Genomic DNA, 24,929 nt, shown 5'->3' with positions numbered 1-24,929 from the left:
GTCAATGATGGACTTGTCAGGTCTAAAGCCGCATTGGTATGGTCCAATTATCTCGTTGACCATAGGCTTTAGTCGTTCGCACAATATCCCGGACACGATCTTGTAGGCAATAGGGTGTAGACTTATGCCCCTATAGTTAGAGCATACAGTCTTATCTCCCTTCTTGTGGACTGGGCACAGGATACTCAGGTTCCAATCGTCGCCTCCGGTTTTGAATAGCTCGGCTGGTAAGCCATCGGCTTCTGCTGCCTTATTATTCTTCAGCCAATTTATTGCTGTCTTTACCTTATCTTTACTGGGCGGTATAGATTCAATACCATCTTCTGGGATTGGATCTGTGGTATCTTCGTCGTCTTCGCTGCTATTGGATACCAACAGTTTTGAAAAATGTTCTTTCCATATCCTGAGTACACTATCTGTATCAGTTACCAAATTACCTTGCTGGTCTCTACAGGAGGATGTGCCTGTACCAAAGCCATCAGTTTGATGATTGACTCTTTGGTAGAATTTTCGGACTTCATTCTGGCTCCTGTACATCTCGATTTTTTCACACTCCCGCTTTTCCATCTCTCTCTTTTCTCCCGATATCTCTCACGCGCGCTACGCGTTGCTACGGATTGTAAAGTAGCCCTATATGCCGCATTTTTCTCTTCGGTAGCAGCACGACACTCTTGATCATACCATGGATTCCTTAGTGGAGGTCTCTGGTATCCAAGTATGGATTTTGCGGCTGTTTGCATGGAGTGGGCAATACTTTGCTATTGCGCTGATATGTGTTCGGGATGAGGAGTGCTTTGATTAAGCAATTGGGCTAGTTGAGTGGAACATGCTGTGGCTATCTGTTGTGATTGCAGCTTACCGATGTCTAACTTTCGAGTTGTGTCTGTTCGTACTTTGTTTAAAAAATACGAAAAATGAAATCAGCGACCCGAAAAATATAAGAACCTAAGGTTATGTCTAAATCCATTAATTTTTGAAGTTTTGGCCAGGTTTTTTGGAAAATTGTCCTCTGTGCACCGTTAAAAAAATTCGAAAAGCTAAAAAATCCCTAAATTTTGAACATTGACCCCGAATAACTATTTTTGCATACATGGGATTGATGGGGACTTTCAGGACTTTGCTTCTAATGACAAACTCTATGTGGGAATTTTTGCTATTACAATGTCTATTTTGACTGGACTATACAGTCATAGGGTGAGGATATTTACATACATACGTATATTATTCTTATCGTTATTTTTTTTTTGTTTTTTAAGTACCTATTTCACAATTGAAATAATTGAGTTTTATCTGGGTGGGAGATCAATTAATATAATCTGTCAATAAATATACGTCTATATTTACTTTCAATTTAAAATCCATTTAATATCTTTATATGAATCACAAAATCCAAATCAATAGGTACAATTGATTCATATTTACTCAGGACGTCACAGATTGTTGTTACTCATTGTTCGGCAATCTCAAAAAACATCTGTGAGATAATTAATTTCCTCACTTTGTCACGCTACACCTCGTTATATAATATTTTATTTATTTATTGATCGTAGAACAAAAATCCAACAAAACGACAAAAAAATAAATGAGACAAAATCCATCAACAACTATGGGACACACGTACGACAAACATCGTCACATACATCGTCCATCACCAAAAGGCACGCTACGCACGTACTCCTCACTTTCAATGGAAGGCAACTCAGTTTGATTCTCCTCCACTTGTTCTCATCCCAATAGTTGCCGGCCCAACAGCCAGCCAGGCATAGCCAGCCAGAGCCAGTTGCAATGAGTTTTGGTGCTGGTGGAGTGATAATTTTTCACTTGCCCTTTTCTTTACAATTTCTGCTGTTCTGTTGGTCTGTGGTGATGTTTGATCATTGTTCGTTTGTTGTTTTTTCTTGCTTTTTGGGATCTTTTGTTTCCCATTCTTCTTCGTCTTGGTCGTCTTTTGTTATTGTTATTTTTGCATTCCGTTTATGTGATAATGGGGTGCTTAAAACACTGACACAATGTCTGTCAATTTGAATTGTTTGAAAAACGTCCAGTCCAGTCAGACGACGACGACAGCAGATAGTTTGTTCGCTGAATGCAAGCAAGTCTTTCTTGTAGTTCATGGGGGTGGGGAAAATATAGAGTTGTGAGAGGTATGTACTTTAAATTACATCTCATTTCTCAACTCCCGAATTGCGTTTCGCTCCATTCTCTATGAACTATGTTCGGTTGCCATTACATCACTCCTCTTGTGTAGCGGAGAAGAATTAACCCCCCAGCTGGGAGTGAACACCGACCAACATGATGAAATAAAGTTGCAACTTTGAGCTTCAAAAAAAAATCAAACAAAAACCTATTTAAGTGACAAACCGGGGAGGCATAATTTCCACTTACGTAAATGGGGAGAGCATAAGTAGATTTGTCGATCAGTCTGTCCGCTCGGCTTCGGCAATTGCTGGAATAATAATATGTATGCAACAACAATAAGGAAAAGAAGAAGAAAGAAATAAATCACATGCAATGGAATAAAATGAAATCACATCAAATCCAATCAAGTCCAAACAAAAACAGCCCAGTGTACCAATACCAATGACATCCCAGACTTTTGTCAACTCATCATCAAAAGACACCAACCATAATAGACGACAATGACAACAACAACAATAGCAACGACAGCAACAACAATTGCATTATCATCCGCATTATTATGTGCGGTGAATGAACAACAAAATGTCTTTATAGCGAGGAGATTGACATACAAACAAACAGAGAGACGGACATGCAGACACTTCCATGTTGACATCCCCAATTCTAGGTAATTGTTCACCCAATTACGGCCTCCATTCTGTGGGCTCTCATAACTTGTAATTTAATCAGAAATGTTATTTGACAAGAAGTACAACTTCTTTTTTGAGACGTAGCTTTCTTCTTCATACATAAATAAGGTCTGTGATGGGTAGATATCGCTGACCCTTGTGTAGAGAAGGCATATTATATCATTTTAAATATAGGAAGGGTCCCTAAATTTGGAATGCCTTTTCTCACGACCTCAGTAGAACTGAAGATAAACAACTATTTCCCACAAATATCCCAGATTGGACAAAGAGACAACTCTGAATTGATATTTTCCTATAGAAAACCGCATTCAGCTAGGCTGAATTGATGTTTTCCTATAGAAAACCCCATTTAGCCAGGCTGAATTGATGTTTTCTAATAGAAAACCCCATTCAGCCAGGCTGAATTGATGTTTTCCTATAGAAAACTTTATTCAGCCAGGCTGAATTGATGTTTTCCTATAGAAAACTTTATTCAGCCAGGCTGAATTGATGTTTTCCTATAGAAAACTTTATTCAGCCAGGCTGAATTGATGTTTTCCTATAGAAAACTTTATTCAGCCAGGCTGAATTAATGTTTTCCTATAGAAAACCTTATTCAGCCAGGCTGAATTAATGTTTTGCTATAGAAAACCTTATTCAGCCAGGCTGAATTAATGTTTTGCTATAGAAAACCTTATTCAGCCAGGCTGAATTAATGTTTTCCTATAGAAAACCTTATTCAGCCAGGCTGAATTAATGTTTTCCTATAGAAAACCCCATTCAGCCAGGCTGAATTAATGTTTTCCTATTGAAAACCTTATTCAGCTAGGCTGAATTAATGTTTTCCTATAGAAAACCTTATTCAGCTAGGCTGAATTAATGTTTTCCTATAGAAAACCTTATTCAGCTAGGCTGAATTAATGTTTTCCTATAGAAAACCTTATTCAGCTAGGCTGAATTAATGTTTTCCTATAGAAAACCTTATTCAGCCAGGCTGAATTAATGTTTTCCTATAGAAAACCTTATTCAGCGAGGCTGAATTAATGTTTTCCTATAGAAAACCTTATTCAGCCAGGCTGAATTAATGTTTTCCTATAGAAAACCTTATTCAGCCAGGCTGAATTAATGTTTTCCTATAGAAAACCTTATTCAGCCAGGCTGAATTAATGTTTTCCTATAGAAAACCTTATTCAGCCAGGCTGAATTAATGTTTTCCTATAGAAAACCTTATTCAGCCAGGCTGAATTAATGTTTTCCTATAGAAAACCTTATTCAGCCAGGCTGAATTAATGTTTTCCTATAGAAAACCTTATTCAGCCAGGCTGAATTAATGTTTTCCTATAGAAAACCTTATTCAGCCAGGCTGAATTAATGTTTTCCTATAGAAAACCCCATTCAGCCAGGCTGAATTAATGTTTTCCTATAGAAAACCCCATTCGGCCAGGCTGAATTGATGTTTTCCTATAGAAAACCCCATTCAGCCAGGCTGAATTAATGTTTTCCTATAGAAAACCCCATTCAGCCAGGCTGAATTGATGTTTTCCTATAGAAAACCCCATTCAGCCAGGCTGAATTGATGTTTTCCTATAGAAAACCCCATTCAGCCAGGCTGAATTGATGTTTTCCTATAGAAAACCCCATTCAGCCAGGCTGAATTGATGTTTTCCTATGGGAAACCCTATTCAGCCACGCTGAATTGATGTTTTCCTATGGGAAACCCTATTCAGCCACGCTGAATTGATGTTTTCCTATGGGAAACCCTATTCAGCCAGGCTGAATTGATGTTTTCCTATGGAAAACCCTATTCAGGCAGGCTGAATTGATGTTTTCCTATGGAAAACCCTATTCATAGAAAACCCCATTCAGCCAGGCTGAATTGATGTTTTCCTATAGAAAACCCCATTCAGCCAGGCTGAATTGATGTTTTCCTATAGAAAACCCCATTCAGCCAGGCTGAATTGATGTTTTCCTATAGAAAACCCCATTCAGCCAGGCTGAATTAATGTTTTCCTATAGAAAACCCCATTCAGCCAGGCTGAATTGATGTTTTCCTATATTTTCTGAATTGATGTTTTCCTATAGAAAACCCCATTCAGCCAGGCTGAATTGATGTTTTCCTATAGAAAACCCCATTCAGCCAGGCTGAATTGATGTTTTCCTATAGAAAACCCCATTCAGCCAGGCTGAATTGATGTTTTCCTATAGAAAACCCCATTCAGCCAGGCTGAATTGATGTTTTCCTATAGAAAACCCCATTCAGCCAGGCTGAATTGATGTTTTCCTATAGAAAACCCCATTCAGCCAGGCTGAATTGATGTTTTCCTATAGAAAACCCCATTCAGCCAGGCTGAATTGATGTTTTCCTATAGAAAACCCCATTCAGCCAGGCTGAATTGATGTTTTCCTATAGAAAACCCCATTCAGCCAGGCTGAATTGATGTTTTCCTATAGAAAACCCCATTCAGCCAGGCTGAATTGATGTTTTCCTATAGAAAACCCCATTCAGCCAGGCTGAATTGATGTTTTCCTATAGAAAACCTTATTCAGTCAGGCTGAATTAATGTTTTCCTATAGAAAACCTTATTCAGCCAGGCTGAATTAATGTTTTCCTATAGAAAACCTTATTCAGTCAGGCTGAATTAATGTTTTCCTATAGAAAACCTTATTCAGTCAGGCTGAATTAATGTTTTCCTATAGAAAACCTTATTCAGTCAGGCTGAATTAATGTTTTCCTATAGAAAACCTTATTCAGCCAGGCTGAATTAATGTTCTCCTATAGAAAACTTTATTCAGCCAGGCTGAATTAATGTTTTCCTATAGAAAACCTTATTCAGCCAGGCTGAATTAATGTTTTCCTATAGAAAACCTTATTCAGCCAGGCTGAATTAATGTTTTCCTATAGAAAACCTTATTCAGCCAGGCTGAATTAATGTTTTCCTATAGAAAACCTTATTCAGCCAGGCTGAATTAATGTTTTCCTATAGAAAACCTTATTCAGCCAGGCTGAATTAATGTTTTCCTATAGAAAACCTTATTCAGCCAGGCTGAATTAATGTTTTCCTATAGAAAACCTTATTCAGCCAGGCTGAATTAATGTTTTCCTATAGAAAACCTTATTCAGCCAGGCTGAATTAATGTTTTCCTATAGAAAACCTTATTCAGCCAGGCTGAATTAATGTTTTCCTATAGAAAACCTTATTCAGCCAGGCTGAATTAATGTTTTCCTATAGAAAACCTTATTCAGCCAGGCTGAATTAATGTTTTCCTATAGAAAACCTTATTCAGCCAGGCTGAATTAATGTTTTCCTATAGAAAACCTTATTCAGCCAGGCGGAATTAATGTTTTCCTATAGAAAACCTTATTCAGCCAGGCTGAATTAATGTTTTCCTATAGAAAACCTTATTCAGTCAGGCTGAATTAATGTTTTCCTATAGAAAACCTTATTCAGCCAGGCTGAATTAATGTTTTCCTATAGAAAACCTTATTCAGCCAGGCTGAATTAATGTTCTCCTATAGAAAACCTTATTCAGCCAGGCTGAATTGATGTTTTCCTATAGAAAACCCCATTCAGCCAGGCTGAATTGATGTTTTCCTATAGAAAACCTTATTCAGCCAGGCTGAATTAATGTTTTCCTATAGAAAACCTTATTCAGCCAGGCTGAATTAATGTTTTCCTATAGAAAACCTTATTCAGCCAGGCTGAATTAATGTTTTCCTATAGAAAACCTTATTCAGCCAGGCTGAATTAATGTTTTCCTATAGAAAACCTTATTCAGCCAGGCTGAATTAATGTTTTCCTATAGAAAACCTTATTCAGCCAGGCTGAATTAATGTTTTCCTATAGAAAACCTTATTCAGCCAGGCTGAATTAATGTTTTCCTATAGAAAACCTTATTCAGCCAGGCTGAATTAATGTTTTCCTATAGAAAACCTTATTCAGCCAGGCTGAATTAATGTTTTCCTATAGAAAACCTTATTCAGCCAGGCTGAATTAATGTTTTCCTATAGAAAACCTTATTCAGCCAGGCTGAATTGATGTTTTCCTATAGAAAATTCTGAAAACCCCTTAAACGTGTAATCTTTGGTAAAGAGGATTTTGGTTGTGAAGCTGATATTCGATCTGTATGTCCATAGATGAAAGTTTCTATTCACAGAGGCTGATAGTATATCTCTATCGGCAAAGCCGACCGATACTTATTTTGCTTGTTTAACCTAAAAAAGTTCATATCAGACTGCTACCTGAATTCCACCAACAACTGGAACGTAACCACCTATTATGCTCATCTTTATAATTCCTGATTGTCTTATTATGTCTTTGAAAATAATAAACCAGTTACTGCTTTCTAGGACAGTCCTTATTTGGGGAACAAATCAAATGACATTTCTTTTCTTCTCATTTCATTTCATTGTTGTTCCGTTGAATGCAACAGACGATCGACCTATAAGCTAAAGTGCAGTGATTTGAGTTCATTACACCATTCAATGGGATCAATGAGAGGCAGGCTGACTGACACTGGTTGAAGCTAACTTTGATAGCAACAGATGTATGAAAAAGCTACACATGGCGGTTGGTGATGGTGGCGATGGGGTATCAATGAAACTGGTTTACTTTTCTAATAACTCCATGGTAACCACTATAACCACTATCATCATCACTACCACTTTTTGTGACGTTCTTATCAAAGTAGAAATGTTGAAATACCGACACAAGAACACACACACACACTTCGAATGCACTGTTAAGCTTAAAGATTTCTTTAACGCCAGAAATGACTTGATTGATTTCATTTCAATTCTATATTTGTTTTGTTCTACAAAAAAAGCCAGCAGGAGGAGAAGCTACTATTCCCCATCTCTACGGCCATTGTCCCGGAAAATTATGATAGTGTGTGTCAGTCAGCGTATCTGTGGTGCGTGGAGTATTGAATTATTGATTATTGTGATATCACATTGTTGTTGCTGTTTGTGTTCGTTCTGTTCATAGCTATTCCGGATGTGTGAAGTAAATGTTCTATTTGTTCCCATCCCCCCTCCCCAACGCTTGCTATTCATAACGAAGAGATAACCTGTTCGTGGAATTGTTGGTCTTTGTAAAGCATTTTGATGAGCTGCATATTCATTCCTCAGCTACAAAGCATTGATTTTGTAACTTTTATGACAATGTCAATAATAACAATAATTTGTATTTTGATTAAAAATTCGAACAGACAATACAAAAACAATGGAGACAACAACATTTCGACATTTTTGTAAATATGATTTGTTTATTTTATTTATTATCACGGCATGCACCCACCCAATTCTAAGAAGTGGTTGCTAGGAGAGTATAAATCTTGAAAATAAAGTAATATTTTCTATATTTTTTCTGTTATTGATATCATTTTCATAATACATCGATTATCTTTTTCCTGCAATTATTTAAAATAACATTTAATGATATACAAGAATGCAATCCACCACATAGTAAACTAAGTTGTTTAGCGTTTAAACTATTCTGCTAAAAGAAAGTTCCTGCAATTCATTATTTTTAATTGCTCCACAATTGCTGCGTTACACATCAATTTCATTAATGATGACGTATGTATGTTGTATTTGTTTCATTCGAATAAGAAGTTAATTAAATAAGTCTTTAATCATCGACAGCATGGTGGTCGGAGACAAAAGTTCATGTCACTGACAATTTGTCTTGGTGACTCTTTTTCTAGAACATTAAATTGTTTCTCATGGGATTCTGATAGGATTGTAGTGCGGACGAAGAACTTTACGGAATGCTGGGTCCTATTGTTAAAGCGATAAAAGAGGTTACCGTGAAAGAAGCTGTTCATGTCGTTTGTCATTCAGTTGAATTTCCTATTACGAATACCTCTGTATAGAATAATTCCCTATTACGAATCAAAACAAGAAAGCGAGCAAACCTATTGTCGAAGCACTTTTTCCACTCAGATTTAGACACATTCGAACGATTCAACAGCATCTTCTGGCGACTAAACCTTTTTATCTTGATGCGCAGGAATAAAATGAAGTCATTTGGTACCATGTCAGGGCGGTACGGCGGATGACCCATTAATTCCACTTTTTGTCCGGTGAAAAAGGCGCTGTACAGGGGATTGAGATCGCAAAACACGCAGATTAATTCAACAAATGAAATCCGATTTTTGGAACAACTATTATTATACGGTTATAGGGTACACAATTCTACGTCTGTGCAGAAAATATAAAGGCCATATGTTGTTTACATTCACAGTTACGTTAAACTTTTATTCACGTTTTCATAAGTAGCTGCAAAAAAAAAAAAATAAAATTTGCTACTTTTAAAGTGAAATATTTTTGGTTTTGGGATCAAAAGTGAAAATTTTAGGATGGAATAGTGAAATGTGGTACAAATGTTCAAAAATTGTCGCAAAACTTGTGCGCACGATAACTCTTGTAGGGAATAACCGTCCATACTGTGCACGTCGTGTAATTTCTACCAAACTTAGATGAGGTTCCAATATGGACTCAATCGGTCCACTCCTTCGGGTACCTCCCACACAAAATTTCGGAAAAGTTCAGTTTAGGACCTGGTCTCGAATCGCTTTGATTTTTGTTTACGCAAGTTGTATTCGCTGTCCTCTATACGACGCTGTAAGTTTCATTAGGGGCAAGTCCATACTTCCTGAGAAAATAGCCTGAAAGTTACAAAAAACCCTATGACACCGTGTGTAGTGGTTGGAGGGCAAGATAACTCTGGAACGGATCTGCCGATTCGGTCCAAAATTTGGCTTTCGTAATATTTTGTCCAAACTTAGTTCAAGTTCAAAGATGGATTATATCGGTCCACTCCTTCCGGTACCTCCCCCACAAAAGTTCGAAAATGTTCGGAAAATTTGTGCGTACGATAACTCTTGAAGGGAGTAACCGATTTGGTCCATACTTTGCAAATTATGAAATTTCTACCAGACTTAGATGAGGTTCCAATATGGACTCAATCGGTAAACTCCTTCGAGTACCTCCCACACAAAATTTCGGAAAAGTCAATTTAGGACCTGCTCTCGAATCGCCTTGGTTTTTGTTGTAGCATCTTGTTTCCACTGTCCCCTATACGAAGTTACAAGTTTCCTCAGGGGCAAGTCCATACTTCCTGAAAAAAGTTGAAAAACAAACCCTATGACACCGTTTATGGGTGGAAGCGCAAGATAATTCTCGAACGGATATGCCGATTCCGGCCAAAATTTGGCCTTCGTAATATTGTTTCCAAACTTAGTTTAAGTTCGTAGATAAGCCATATCGGTCCACTCCTTCAGGTACCTACCCCACAAAAGTTCAAAAATATTCGGAAAAATTGTGCGCACGTTAACTCTTGATGGGAGTGACCGATTTGGTCCATACTTTACAAATTCTCTTAATGTCTACCAGATATAGAAGATGAGGTTCGAATATGGACTATATTTGTACACTCCATCCCGTACCTCCCACACAAAATTTTGGATAAGTTCACTTTAAGACCTGCTATTGAATCACTTTGATTTTTGTGGAAGCAACTTACATTCGCTGCCTCAATTACGATGGTAAAAGTTGTTTCAGGGGCAAGTCCATACTTCTTGAGAAAACAGCCCGAAGGGTGTAAAAACCCCCTATGGCACCACCATGGTCTATGTCGGTCTATTCCTTTAAGTACATTTTCCGCAAAATTTTTTAACTTTAATCCTAATCAACATTTTTGTCGGTTCATACGACCAAAATTTGTAAACCCCCTAAATACATAAGTTCTTTTTGAAAAAAGTGTTTCATTTTGCACAGGCTGAGGGTATATCTCTGTCGGCAAAGCCGACAGATACTTTTTTACTTGTTTCCTCGTTATTGGACTTATGGTTGTTATAGTACACTGTGCAACATTTTTAAGGTGATCTTGTGCAAACAATTCGAACTGAGGATTTTTTGAAAGTACAGACCCAAACGAAAAAGAACTCCTAGTAGACATGGTTAAATCCTGAGTTTTTAAAGAAATTCGGGGATATATCTCTGAAACCAATGCGAATCTTCATCTGACCTCTGAAGCAAATTTGTAAATAAGGAAAAGAATAAAATATTTGGAGAAATAATGAACTCGAAAAAGTACATTTATTGCCTCAAATTTCAAAAAATATGCAACAATTCCACAACTTTTATACATTTCGCACCGTATCTCCAAAACCATTAATTTTTTCTGAATATTTTCTTTTGGAAAAATATTTCCTGGAATGTAATACACAACTCTTCAGAACATGTCATTGTTGTAAAATGCCTCTATGCCGTTGTTTTCAGTACATTTTTCAGTGACGATTTAATAAAAATGTTAATAATGTAGTGAAATCCGAAATGCGAGAAAAACTTTTGGTGTGAACTGTGTTTGAAATAGGTGGTGTAAAAGATATGATGCAAAATACCGCCGAAACAACATGAAGTAAGCAGTTTAGAGTTTCGGAATGTTCTAAAGAATTGTTGAGAACTTTATTTGGAAAATTTTTGCAAAAGGTTACTTGGTTCAACTCCCAATAGTTTAGCCGATACTGACCAGAATTTCAGCAATTTTTTAAAATTTTCTATATTTTATAGGTTTTTATGCCCTATATGGAGTTTTTCTTATGCGGATGGAGTTTTTCTTTTTTCAAAAGATAAGTTCTACTAGTTTAGTGCTACAATATTGCTAAAGACAGCAAGGCCAAATTCCTATTCGTTTGTGAGATAAAGGCCTGATAAATGAGGCCATAAAATCCGAACTGGATCTGACAGGACAAAACCCTATTAGGGTTTTTGTAGTCTAAATATGTACTTTCAAAAACTGCATACTAGAAGTTGTTTGCATTTTCAGAGTTGCATAGTTGTATTTGTTCTTCTGCACTGAGTATTTTGTTTTTACTCTACCTACGACAACATTTTGGTTCGTAAGGGGGATATTGTTGTTTGAAAAGTTAGAATAATTTCGTTTTAGAAAATGTAACCATTCAGGTACATAGAACCACCAAAAATGCTTTTCACACACTTCGAAATTTTTTTGGATGTATAGTTATAAAGGTACCAATATAACAACATGTTTAACCATAATTTTTACGATATCTTAACCACAATTTTTAAAAATGCTACTAAATGCATGGGTAAGATCTTCAAAATATGTATGTCAAATTTGACTGCTCCTATATATGGAGGTAATTCCAAAACGAGAATATATGGCACGCAGTTTAGTACAAATATTTTTATTCCCTTCAAAATGCACAATTCACAATTTAATTAACTTTAGTTGTAATATGTGTCTAAAATATTCGAAAACCCCTAATTTGATTGCACCTTTATATGGGGGCTATTCCACAACATTAACCTATATGGACAATTTTTTGCATGAATTCATGATGAATTCATAGGCACTTCGAACAATAAATTCTAATATGCAGGGAAATATGCTAAAAAATGTGTTCAAGACCCTCAAAATACATAAAATCGGGAGATACCCTCATATGGGAGCCACATTAAAACATTGATATTACCTTACGATTTTCACAATATATATCGTATTGAAAAATAATTGAACGTATTGAAAAATTTTATACAGGGTTTAAAATGCTAACGCCATATTAGCAAAAGCACCGAATATTTGCAGCATTGCCTGCTAAAATTTCTTCGAAATATGTTTAGCAACAATGAACAACGGCAACATGTAGCAACAAATTTCACAAAAATATTGCTAGCGATGCTGATGCTATTTGATATTGTTGCACGCATACTCATATTTTGCAGCACACATGATCAACACATATCAGAAAAGGGAATAAGTAACAAAGTTTTAACGGCTTATAGCTCATTTAGACTAGCCATAAATCCTCGACTGGATTTAATAAATCCAGTACAAATCTCATTGCATTTAGATATAGATTTGGAGGATTTAAATGGCAGTCAGCTGATTTTTGTTCATAGCACAATTACCAAGGTAGATGCATCAGCCCATCTGAACGAATTTGAAACGTCAAAAGAATTTTTTGTAAATTGAATTCGTCTCAAAAACATACCTCAAATTACAAATGTATTGTTTAGTACTGAAAATGTTAGCACATTATGCTACTAATGCTAACTAAAGAGCAAATAAAGAATTAGTCTTGGTTGATTAAAATCAACTTTGTATATCAAAACAAATTTAATTTGTCCGCCTTGTTTACAAATTTTTACATTTTATATTATTTTTAGTGTAGCAATTCACCGATGCATCTACCTTGTTTCATGTGCCAGCTTGCAACTTTTTGTATTTTCTAGCAGCATGTTGCAAAAACAGAGTTGTATACGAGGATTTATGCCAGATTAAAAACAAATCCACTCAATAGGAGGATTTATTTTTATACCCTCAGCATTTATGCTAACGAGGGTATATGTATACACTTTCATACGGGCAAAATGTGCCTCATCGAAATAATGGTTTTAGACCCCAAGTATGTTTAGACGAAATGTGCTTCAGACAATTTGGAGTTGATTTAGCCATGTCCGTCCGTCTGTCTGGCTGGAGCGCACGATAGCTCTCGAACGGATCAACCGATTTGGTCCAAAATTTGGCTTTCGCAATATTTTTTCCAAGATTAGTTTAAGTTCGAAGATGGGTTATATCGGTCCACTCCTTACGGTACCTCGCCCACAAAAGTTCGAAAATATTGGGAAAATTTATGCGCACGATAGCTCTTGAAGGGAGTAACCGATTTTGTCCATACTTTGCACATCGTGAAATTTCTACAAGATTTAAATAAAGTTCCAATATGGGCTCAATCGTTCCACTCGTTCGGGTACCTCCTACACAAAATTTCGGAAAAGTTCAATTTAGGGCCTGCTCTTGAATCGCTTTGATTTTTGTTGTAGCAACTTACATTCACTGCCCCCCATACGACGGTACAAGTTTCATCAGGGTCAAGTCTAAACTTTCTGAGAAATTAGCCTGAAAGGTGCAAAAAACCGCTATGACACCGTGTGTAGTGGTTGGAGTGTAAGATAACTCTCGAACGGATCTGCCGTTTCGGTCCAAAATGTGGCCTTCGTAATATTTTGTGCAAACTTAGTTTAAGTTCGAAGATAAGCCATATCGGTCCACACCTTCAGGTACCTCCCCCACAAAAGTTCAAAAATGTTCGGAAAAATTGTGCATACGATAACTCTTGATGGGAGTGAATTATTTGATCCATACTTTACACTTCCTAATATATATACCAGATGGGAGTGAATTATTTGATCCATACTTTACACTTCCTAATATATATACCAGATATAGATCAGTTTTAAATATTGACTATATTTGTCCATTCCATCCGGTACCTCCCGCACAAAATTTCGGATAAGTTCACTTTAAGACCTGTAATCGAATCACATTGATTTTTGTTGAAGCAACTTGCATTCGCTGCCTCAATTACGATATTAATAGTTTTTTTTAAAGGCAAGTCCATACTTCTTGAGCAAACAGCCCGAAGAGTGTAAAAACCCCCTATGACACCATATGTAGTGGCTGGAGATTCACTTCCATAATGGTCAATGTCGATCCATTCCTTTAAGTATCTCCTCCGCCAAACTTTTGATCTTCAATAGTAATCTACATTTTTGTCGGTTCAAACGCCCAAAATTTTTAAACCCCCTAAATACATACGTATTTTGGGAAAAATTGTTTCAATATACACAGGCTGAGGGTATAACTCTGTCGGCAAAGCCGACTGATACTTTTTTACTTGTTTAGGGTCATGTCTAGGAAATTTTTATAGCAGGTGGTCCTCCGTGCTTTTACTACGGCAGTACAATTTTAATCGGACCATAATTACGGTCTTTAGACCGTGAAAATACACCTTGGCCCCATACAAAATACTATGGAAACAAATAGGGTAGTAACTCCACCCAGTGTAAAAATGTCTCATTATTTTGTCATTCTTTCATAAAACAAATACCGTTATACCACCATACATGTCTTCAGAGCAATTCGAATCATTTAACACCATTTTCACATGAAATTCGAATAATTTCAGTTGTAATTTAATTATTTCATTAGAAATTCGAAACATTTCAATTGTAATTTGTGAATTCCAATTGAATTTCGAATTATTTCATTTGTAATTTAGTTTTTTTGTCTCTACTGGAAAATAAGACATTTTGAGTTACTACCCTTTTGTTCAAAAGGTGAAATATGTATTTTTGGAAAACAAGGTGATATTGGTTTTGATCTGCTAGAAGACCTTGTGATCATCTCATAGAAGGCTCACTGGTCTGTATACTCATCTTATATTTTATAAGAAACCATTCTTGTCTTCTATGGAAGAACCTATTGCACGTCTATAAAAGACTTTGTGATATTTAAAGAGAAATCCTAGTGATCTTCAATAAAAAGTGATATTGAACTCCAATGAGGAAACCTAGTCTATTCGTTGCACTAAACAATGTTTTCAAAATATTAGTACAAGGCCGATAAGTGAGAATGAGATCGGTGAGATCATAGCATTCAAGGACTTTGGCAAAGCTTATGTGCCTGCGATTGTTTGCTAAAGATTGAGAAATACATTTTGCTCAGAATTTGATATTAAACTAATTTGTATGCGGCGCATAGCGGCATGTGAACTCACATTAATTGACTGCTGCGAACAGAAAATTTGTTTTTAAATTTTAAGATTTTAGAATAAAAACATCGACATTAGATGGGGTCATTGTGATAATTTCCAAAAATGTAAAAAAATAATAAAACCTGAACTGAATTATGTTATTGATTTGCCACAAGCAGTTGTTCGTTCAAATTTATATTCCGTAACTCGCAGTAACTTCGAAAGTAAAACTAAAACAATTTTCGTCATTAGACAAATCTACAGTTGCCGATGTTATTAAGTCACAATTATAGAGCGGCACATACCAAGCCAACCGCTGCACTCCGCCAGCCAGTCAGTCTATCAGCCGTCATGCTAATGTATTCATTCAATATTGTACACACCATTTTCCTCCTCGGCTATAGAACATTGAAATTGAAATTTACATGATAATTACAGCATTAATAACTTTACAAAAGTTGAAAATACAACAACAACTCACACAACCACAACAACACAAACTAATCAAACAAGTGGATTTAGTTGCTGCCAGTAACTCAGGCCAAAGCTCTGGGTGTTTGAGAAAGGGTGGGCAAGTGGACTGATTGTTTTATAATGACCCCATCTGAGGAAAATGTGTGCGAGTGTGTGTGTGTAACCATAACAACACATTCCGAACAGCAGAACTCAATCACAGTTTTGACTCGACTTCACTTGTTGTAATCACAGAATTCTGAATTAGATGCATTCAAGTACACAACAATAAACAAGAATTGTTTGAAATCCCAGAAGAAGCAAAAAAAAAAAAAATGAAAACAACGAAAACAGATTTGAAAATAAATGCGGATGCATTTTGATAAAGTATTTGATTTATACAAAAAAGCTTGAGCAATTGCATTAGGGTGAAATGCCTTAGTGATGTCAGAGGAATTGAATTTGTAATTGTAATGAAAAAAAACAAATGGAAAGTTAAGATATATGTATATAGCACTCCATCGACAAGTTTTGAGGGTCATTCAAATTTTAATAGAAATTTTTGGCAGAAGATTCACTATTCAACTCCGCTGTATCAAATTTTTTAAAAGAAAACAACCATTTATCGCTGCTGAATAGAGTTTTATATGAATAGAATCTGGATAAATAGGGTTTTATATAGGAAAACTTAATTCCGCCTTGCTGAATAGAGTTTTCCATAGGAAAACTTTAATTCAGCCTGGCTGAATAGGAGTTTCCACAGGAAAACTTCAATTCAGCCTGGCTGAATAGGAGTTTCCACAGGAAAACTTCAATTCAGCCTGGCTGAATAGGAGTTTCCACAGGAAAACTTCAATTCAGCCTGGCTGAATAGGAGTTTCCACAGGAAAACTTCAATTCAGCCTGGCTGAATAGGAGTTTCCACAGGAAAACTTCAATTCAGCCTGGCTGAATAGGAGTTTCCACAGGAAAACTTCAATTCAGCCTGGCTGAATAGGAGTTTCCACAGGAAAACTTCAATTCAGCCTGGCTGAATAGGAGTTTCCACAGGAAAACTTCAATTCAGCCTGGCTGAATAGGAGTTTCCACAGGAAAACTTCAATTCAACCTGGCTGAATAGGAGTTTCCACAGGAAAACTTCAATTCAACCTGGCTGAATAGGAGTTTCCACAGGAAAACTTCAATTCAGCCTGGCTGAATAGGGTTTTCCATAGGAAAACTTCAATTCAGCCTGGCTGAACAGGGTTTTCCATAGGAAAACTTCAATTCAGCCTGGCTGAATAGGGGTTTCCATAGGAAAACTTCAATTCAGCCTGGCTGAATAGGGTTTTCCATAGGAAAACTTCAATTCAGCCTGGCTGAATAGGGTTTTCCATAGGAAAACTTCAATTCAGCCTGGCTGAATAGGGTTTTCCATAGGAAAACTTCAATTCAGCCTGGCTGAATAGGGTTTTCCATAGGAAAACTTCAATTCAGCCTGGCTGAATAGGGTTTTCCATAGGAAAACTTCAATTCAGCCTGGCTGAATAGGGTTTTCCATAGGAAAACTTCAATTCAGCCTGGCTGAATAGGGTTTTCCATAGGAAAACTTCAATTCAGCCTGGCTGAATAGGGTTTTCCATAGGAAAACTTCAATTCAGCCTGGCTGAATAGGGTTTTCCATAGGAAAACTTCAATTCAGCCTGGCTGAATAGGGTTTTCCATAGGAAAACTTCAATTCAGCCTGGCTGAATAGGGTTTTCCATAGGAAAACTTCAATTCAGCCTGGCTGAATAGGGTTTTCCATAGGAAAACTTCAATTCAGCCTGGCTGAACAGGGTTTTCCATAGGAAAACTTCAATTCAGCCTGGCTGAATAGGGTTTTCCATAGGAAAACTTCAATTCAGCCTGGCTGAATAGGGTTTTCCATAGGAAAACTTCAATTCAGCCTGGCTGAATAGGGTTTTCCATAGGAAAACTTCAATTCAGCCTGGCTGAATAGGGTTTTCCATAGGAAAACTTCAATTCAGCCTGGCTGAGTATGGTTTTCCATTGGAAAACTTCAATTCAGCCTGGCTGAATAGGGTTTTCCATAGGAAAACTCCAATTCAGCCTGGCTGAATAGGGTTTTCCATAGGAAAACTCCAATTCAGCCTGGCTGAATAGGGTTTTCCATAGGAAAACTCCAATTCAGCCTGGCTGAATAGGGTTTTCCATAGGAAAACTTCAATTCAGCCTGGCTGAATAGGGTTTTCCATAGGAAAACTTCAATTCAGCCTGGCTGAATAGGGTTTTCCATAGGAAAACTTCAATTCAGCCTGGCTGAATAGGGTTTTCCATAGGAAAACTTGAATTTAGCCTGGTTGAATAGGGTTTTCCATAGGAAAACTTCAATTCAGCCTGCCTGAATAGGGGTTTCCATAGGAAAACTTCAATTCAGCATGGCTGAATAGGGTTTTCCATAGGAAAACTTCAATTCAGCCTGGCTGAATAGGGTTTTCCATAGGAAAACGTCAATTCAGCCTGGCTGAATAGGGTTCTCCATTGGAAAACTTCAATTCAGCCTGGCTGAATAGGGTTTTCCATAGGAAAACTTCAATTCAGCCTGGCTGAATAGGGTTTTCCATAGGAAAACTTCAATTCAGCCTGGCTGAATAGGGTTTTCCATAGGAAAACTTCAGGCTGGCTGAATAGGGGTTTCCATAGAAAAACTTCAACTCAGCCTGGCTGAATAGGGGTTTCCGTAGGAAAACTTCAATTCAGCCTTGCTGAATAAGGGTTTCCGTAGGAAAACTTCAATTCAGCATGGCTGAATAGAGTTGTCTATAGGAAAACTTATATTTAGCCTGGCTGAATAGAGTTGTCTATAGGAAAACTTCAATTCAGCCTGGCTAAATAGGTTTTTCCATAGGAAAACTTCAGGCTGGCTGAATAGGGGTTTCCATAGAAAAACTTCAACTCAGCCTGGCTGAATAGGGGTTTCCGTAGGAAAACTTCAATTCAGCCTGGCTGAGTAGAGTTGTCTATAGGAAAACTTCAATTCAGCCTGGCTAAATAGGTTTTTCCATAGGAAAACTTCAGGCTGGCTGAATAGGGGTTTCCATAGAAAAACTTCAACTCAGCCTGGCTGAATAGGGGTTTCCGTAGGAAAACTTCAATTCAGCCTTGCTGAATAAGGGTTTCCGTAGGAAAACTTCAATTCAGCATGGCTGAATAGAGTTGTCTATAGGAAAACTTATATTTAGCCTGGCTGAATAGAGTTTTCTATAGGAAAACTTATATTTAGCCTGGCTGTATAATATATTTAACCTGGCTGAATAGCGTTTTCTATGGGAATACCGTTATTCAGCCTGGCTGAATTGCGTTTTCTATATTAAAAATGTTATTCAGCCTGGCTGAATAGAGTTTTCTATGGGAATACCGTTATTCAGCCTGACTGAATAGCGTTTTCTATAGGAAAACTGTTATTCAGCCTGACTGAATAGCGTTTTCTATAGGAAAACTGTTATTCAGACTGGCTGTTATTCAGCCTGGCTGAATAGCGTTTTCTACAGGAAAACTGTTATTCAGCCTGGCTGAATAGCGTTTTCTACAGGAAAACTGTTATTCAGCCTGGCTGAATAGCGTTTTCTATAGGAAAACTGTTATTCAGCCTGGCTGAATAGCGTTTTCTATAGGAAAACTGTTATTCAGCCTGGCTAAATAGCGTTTTCTATAGGAAAACTGTTATTCAGCCTGGCTGAATAGCGTTTTCTATAGGAAAACTGTTATTCAGCCTGGCTGAATAGCGTTTTCTATAGGAAAACTGTTATTCAGCCTGGCTGAATAGCGTTTTCTATAGGAAAACTGTTATTCAGCCTGGCTGAATAGCGTTTTCTATAGGAAAACTGTTATTCCGCCTGGCTGAATAGAGTTTTCTATAGGGAAACTGTTAATCACCTGGCTGAATAGCGTTTTCTATAGGAAAAATGTTATTCAGCATTGCTGAATAGCGTTTTCTATAGGAAAACTGTTATTCAGCATGGCTGAATAGCGTTTTCTATAGGAAAACTGTTATTCAGCCTGGCTGAATAGCGTTTTCTATAGGAAAACTGTTATTCAGCCTGGCTGAATAGCGTTTTCTATTGGAAAACTGTTATTCAGCCTGGCTGAATAGCGTTTTATGTAGGAAAACTGTTATTCAGCCTGGCTGAATAGCGTTTTCTATAGGAAAACTGTTATTCAGCCTGGCTGAATAGCGTTTTCTATAGGAAAACTGTTATTCAGCCTGGCTGAATAGCGTTTTCTATAGGAAAACTGTTATTCAGCCTGGCTGAATAGCGTTTTCTATAGGAAAACTGTTATTCAGCATGGCTGAATAGCGTTTTCTATAGGAAAACTGTTATTCAGCCTGGCTGAATAGCGTTTTCTATAGGAAAACTGTTATTCAGCCTGGCTGAATAGCGTTTTCTATTGGAAAACTGTTATTCAGCCTGGCTGAATAGCGTTTTATATAGGAAAACTGTTATTCAGCCTGGCTGAATAGCGTTTTCTATAGGAAAACTGTTATTCAGCCTGGCTGAATAGCGTTTTCTATAGGAAAACTGTTATTCAGCCTGGCTGAATAGCGTTTTCTATAGGAAAACTGTTATTCAGCCTGGCTGAATAGCGTCTTCTATAGGAAAACTGTTATTCAGCCTGGCTGAATAGCGTTTTCTATAGGAAAACTGTTATTCAGCCTGGCTGAATAGCGTTTTCTGTAGGAAAACTGTTATTCAGCCTGGCTGAATAGCGTTTTCTATAGGAAAACTGTTATTCAGCCTGGCTGAATAGCGTTTTCTATAGGAAAACTGTTATTCAGCCTGGCTGAATAGCGTTTTCTATAGGAAAACTGTTATTCCGCCTGGCTGAATAGCGTTTTCTATAGGGAAACTGTTAATCACCTGGCTGAATAGCGTTTTCTATAGGAAAAATGTTATTCAGCATTGCTGAATAGCGTTTTCTATAGGAAAACTGTTATTCAGCATGGCTGAATAGCGTTTTCTATAGGAAAACTGTTATTCAGCCTGGCTGAATAGCGTTTGCTATGGGAAAACTATAATAAAGTTTGACTATAATTGCCTCTTGTTGTTTTAAAACAAATTGCGGTAATTTCAATTGTTGTCCCAATGGAAAATTATGGTGTATTTACTTAAACATAAGCCTACTGTTGTTTTTTTTTAATATTTGTTATTTTTATGATAGTCTTATCACAAATTGTCATAAGCCGCAAAGGGGACAACGTTCAAAAGTTGCATGCCTGCTGTATTTGCATTAGACGCTTCAATGAATGCCCCTATGGAGTTATCAGAAGATAACAACTGCCATTGTTGTTGCTGTTATTGATTTTCACTAAATATAGACATATTTGTTACAAAGTCACAAACAGCACAGCTCACATATTTGACTAGTTGTTTGTCTTACTGGCCTAGACAATAAGAAAATTCATTCATTCGTTGAGTCAGTCGGTCGTTTATGACGGAACATAAAATTACAAAACAAACATGACTTTACATGCCTCAAAAGGGAGACAGAAAACTAAGTAAAATAACAGGTAGCCAGTTGAAAAAAATCACAAATCCATTTATCTACCACCCAACCATATGTTTCACACATAGCCTAGGCCAGTAGGCAGCAGCGGCAGGGAAGCCAGCAAACAAAGAAATAAACCGTGCATTGCAGTCGAAGGGGTTCAATAACTGATAACATTATCCGGTGGTAAACCATCTTGGGTAATATTTGTTACACATGTGGTTGTTATTGTTGTTGGTTTTAAAATTGGTCATATTATTTACAGGCCAAGGAATGATTAACTGTTTTTGTACCTATGCTTTGGATTATTTAATATTAATATTCTTTTATAAACATCACAGTGATCTTTCTAATCCCTTTGTTTTTCCCCAAATGACTTTTAAATTAATTTGTTCTGTTCTCTTATTCTCTTTACAGTTCTCAATCAAATGAACGTCAATTCTTAAAAGATTTTATTAGCGGTGCCCCAGGCTCTTCTGGAGCTCGTCTAGCTGCATGGCTACAGCCAGAACCACGCTTGGATCCCAACAAGTAAGTATTTCAATAGCTGCTGATCTCTGCTACCAATTCAATCCACCACCTGTGGAGTATTGATAATGGGAAGCATAGTGCAACTCCCTTCCCCTTTTTTTGTTGTTGCACGTGTTAACGGAACATTATCAATATTAAGTTAAACACAAAACGCTAAATCTAATTCTTTATATTTGTTCTACATAGATGCGAGTTAAATACAATCACTGAACCGTTGCGTTATGGTTGGCCCACACAAATTACAGTGACCATAAGGGATCAATATGGGGATGCTATTGTGGTACCAGAATTGAAGGTAAGTGGAATACACACACGCATACATATGTAGGTATGCATTTGGGGATACCGGAAGTAAGGTATTCTGGCATAATATGCAACATTGTGGTTTGTCACGATAACTTCTAAAGCTAAAGCATTGTTTGGCTAAGCTGTAAAGAAAGAATTCCCATAGAAAAATCTATTCAGCAACAAAAACTCGAACTGCATTATAACCATTTCTTCCGTTTTACTTTAAATTAGTTTGCGTCAAAAAAACTCTATTCAGCAGAGCTGAATAACAATAAAAAATTAGCTTATTAAAAATTCAATTCATCAAAACCGATTAATTATTGTCTCTAGAAACGCATAGAAAACTCCATTCAGCCTGGTCACATATACGTTTTCCTATAGACAACACTATTCAGCCAGGCTGAATAAAAGTTTTTCTATGGAAAACTCTATTCAGCCAGTCTGAATAAAAGTTTTTCTATGGAAAACACTATTCAGCCAGGCTGAATACAAGTTTTCATATAGAAAACACTATTCAGCCAGGCTGAATACAAGTTTTCCTATAGAAAACACTATTCAGCCAGGCTGAATAAGAGTTTTCCTATAGAAAACACTATTCAGCCAGGCTGAATAAGAGTTTTCCTATAGAAAACACTATTCAGCCAGGCTGAATAAGAGTTTTCCTATAGAAAACACTATTCAGCCAGGCTGAATAAGAGTTTTCCTATAGAAAACACTATTCAGCCATGCTGAATAAGGGTTTTCCTATAGAAAACACTATTCAGACAGGCTGAATAAGAGTTTTCCTATAGAAAACACTATTCAGCCAGGCTGAATAAGAGTTTTCCTATAGAAAACACTATTCAGCCAGGCTGAATAAGAGTTTTCCTATAGAAAACACTATTCAGCCAGGCTGAATACAAGTTTTCCTATAGAAAACACTATTCAGCCAGGCTGAATACAAGTTTTCCTATAGAAAACACTATTCAGCAAGGCTGAATACAAGTTTTCCTATAGAAAACACTATTCAGCCAGGCTGAATACAAGTTTTCCTATAGAAAACACTATTCAGCCAGGCTGAATACAAGTTTTCCTATAGAAAACACTATTCAGCCAGGCTGAATACAAGTTTTCCTATAGAAAGCACTATTCAGCCAGGCTGAATACAAGTTTTCCTATAGAAAGCACTATTCAGCCAGGCTGAATACAAGTTTTCCTATAGAAAACACTATTCAGCCAGGCTGAATACAAGTTTTCCTATAGAAAACACTATTCAGCCAGGCTGAATACAAGTTTTCCTATAGAAAACACTATTCAGCCAGGCTGAATACAAGTTTTCCTATAGAAAACACTATTCAGCCAGGCTGAATACAAGTTTTCCTATAGAAAACACTATTCAGCCAGGCTGAATACAAGTTTTCCTATAGAAAACACTATTCAGCCAGGCTGAATACAAGTTTTCCTATAGAAAACACTATTCAGCCAGGCTGAATACAAGTTTTCCTATAGAAAACACTATTCAGCCAGGCTGAATACAAGTTTTCCTATAGAAAACACTATTCAGCCAGGCTGAATACAAGTTTTCCTATAGAAAACACTATTCAGCCAGGCTGAATACAAGTTTTCCTATAGAAAACACTATTCAGCCAGGCTGAATACAAGTTTTCCTATAGAAAACACTATTCAGCCAGGCTGAATAAGAGTTTTCCTATAGAAAACACTATTCAGCCAGGCTGAATAAGAGTTTTCCTATAGAAAACACTATTCAGCCAGGCTGAATAAGAGTTTTCCTATAGAAAACACTATTCAGCCGGGCTGAATAAGAGTTTTCCTATAGAAAACACTATTCAGCCAGGCTGAATAAGAGTTTTCCTATAGAAAACACTATTCAGCCAGGCTGAATAAGAGTTTTCCTATAGAAAACACTATTCAGCCAGGCTGAATAAGAGTTTTCCTATAGAAAACACTATTCAGCCAGGCTGAATAAGAGTTTTCCTATAGAAAACACTATTCAGCCAGGCTGAATAAGAGTTTTCCTATAGAAAACACTATTCAGCCAGGCTGAATAAGAGTTTTCCTATAGAAAACACTATTCAGCCAGGCTGAATAAGAGTTTTCCTATAGAAAACACTATTCAGCCAGGCTGAATAAAAGTTTTCCTATGGAAAACTCTATTCAGCCAGGCTGAATAAAAGTTTTCCTATGGAAAACTCTATTCAGCCAGGCTGAATAAAAGTTTTCCTATGGAAAACTCTATTCAGCCAGGCTGAATAAAAGTTTTCCTATGGAAAACTCTATTCAGCCAGGCTGAATAAAAGTTTTCCTATGGAAAACTCTATTCAGCCAGGCTGAATAAAAGTTTTCCTATGGAAAACTCTATTCAGCCAGGCTGAATAAAAGTTTTCCTATGGAAAACTCTATTCAGCCAGGCTGAATAAAAGTTTTCCTATGGAAAACTCTATTCAGCCAGGCTGAATAAAAGTTTTCCTATGGAAAACTCTATTCAGCCAGGCTGAATAATAGTTTTCCTATGGAAAGCTCTATTCAGCCATGCTGAATAATAATTTTCCTATAGAAACCTCTATTTAGCTAACTTAATAAAATTTGCCTCAATGAAAACTCAATTCAGCTAAGCTGAATAAAATTTTTCCGAATGAAAACTCAATTCAGCTAAGCTGAGTAAAAGTTTTCTCAATCAAAACTCAATTCGACTAAGCTGAATAAAAGTTTTCTTAATGAAATCTCAATTCAGCTAAGCTGAATAAAAGTTTTCCGAAT

The 24,929-nt window shown here is 36.8% G+C and overlaps 1 protein-coding gene across 1 annotated transcript in view; it reads left to right on the top strand.

Moving 5' to 3' along the window:
• Window positions 1-24,929, top strand: part of LOC141399356 (E3 ubiquitin-protein ligase highwire-like) — a 183,264-nt gene that overhangs the window by 128,451 nt on the left and 29,884 nt on the right. Inside the window, exons 20-21 of the mRNA XM_073977934.1 lie at window positions 21,771-21,884; window positions 22,071-22,179. Of these exons, the coding sequence (XP_073834035.1) occupies window positions 21,771-21,884; window positions 22,071-22,179 (223 nt within the window). The remainder of the gene's footprint in view (window positions 1-21,770; window positions 21,885-22,070; window positions 22,180-24,929) is intronic.

The sequence above is a fragment of the Musca autumnalis genome, unplaced genomic scaffold (assembly GCF_047663935.1).
Source record: "Musca autumnalis isolate F117 unplaced genomic scaffold, ASM4766393v1 scaffold_3, whole genome shotgun sequence".
NCBI classification, from domain to species: domain Eukaryota; kingdom Metazoa; phylum Arthropoda; class Insecta; order Diptera; family Muscidae; genus Musca; species Musca autumnalis.
The sequence above is the reverse complement of the archived record's forward strand: the minus strand, read 5'-3'. Positions and strand labels throughout refer to the sequence as shown.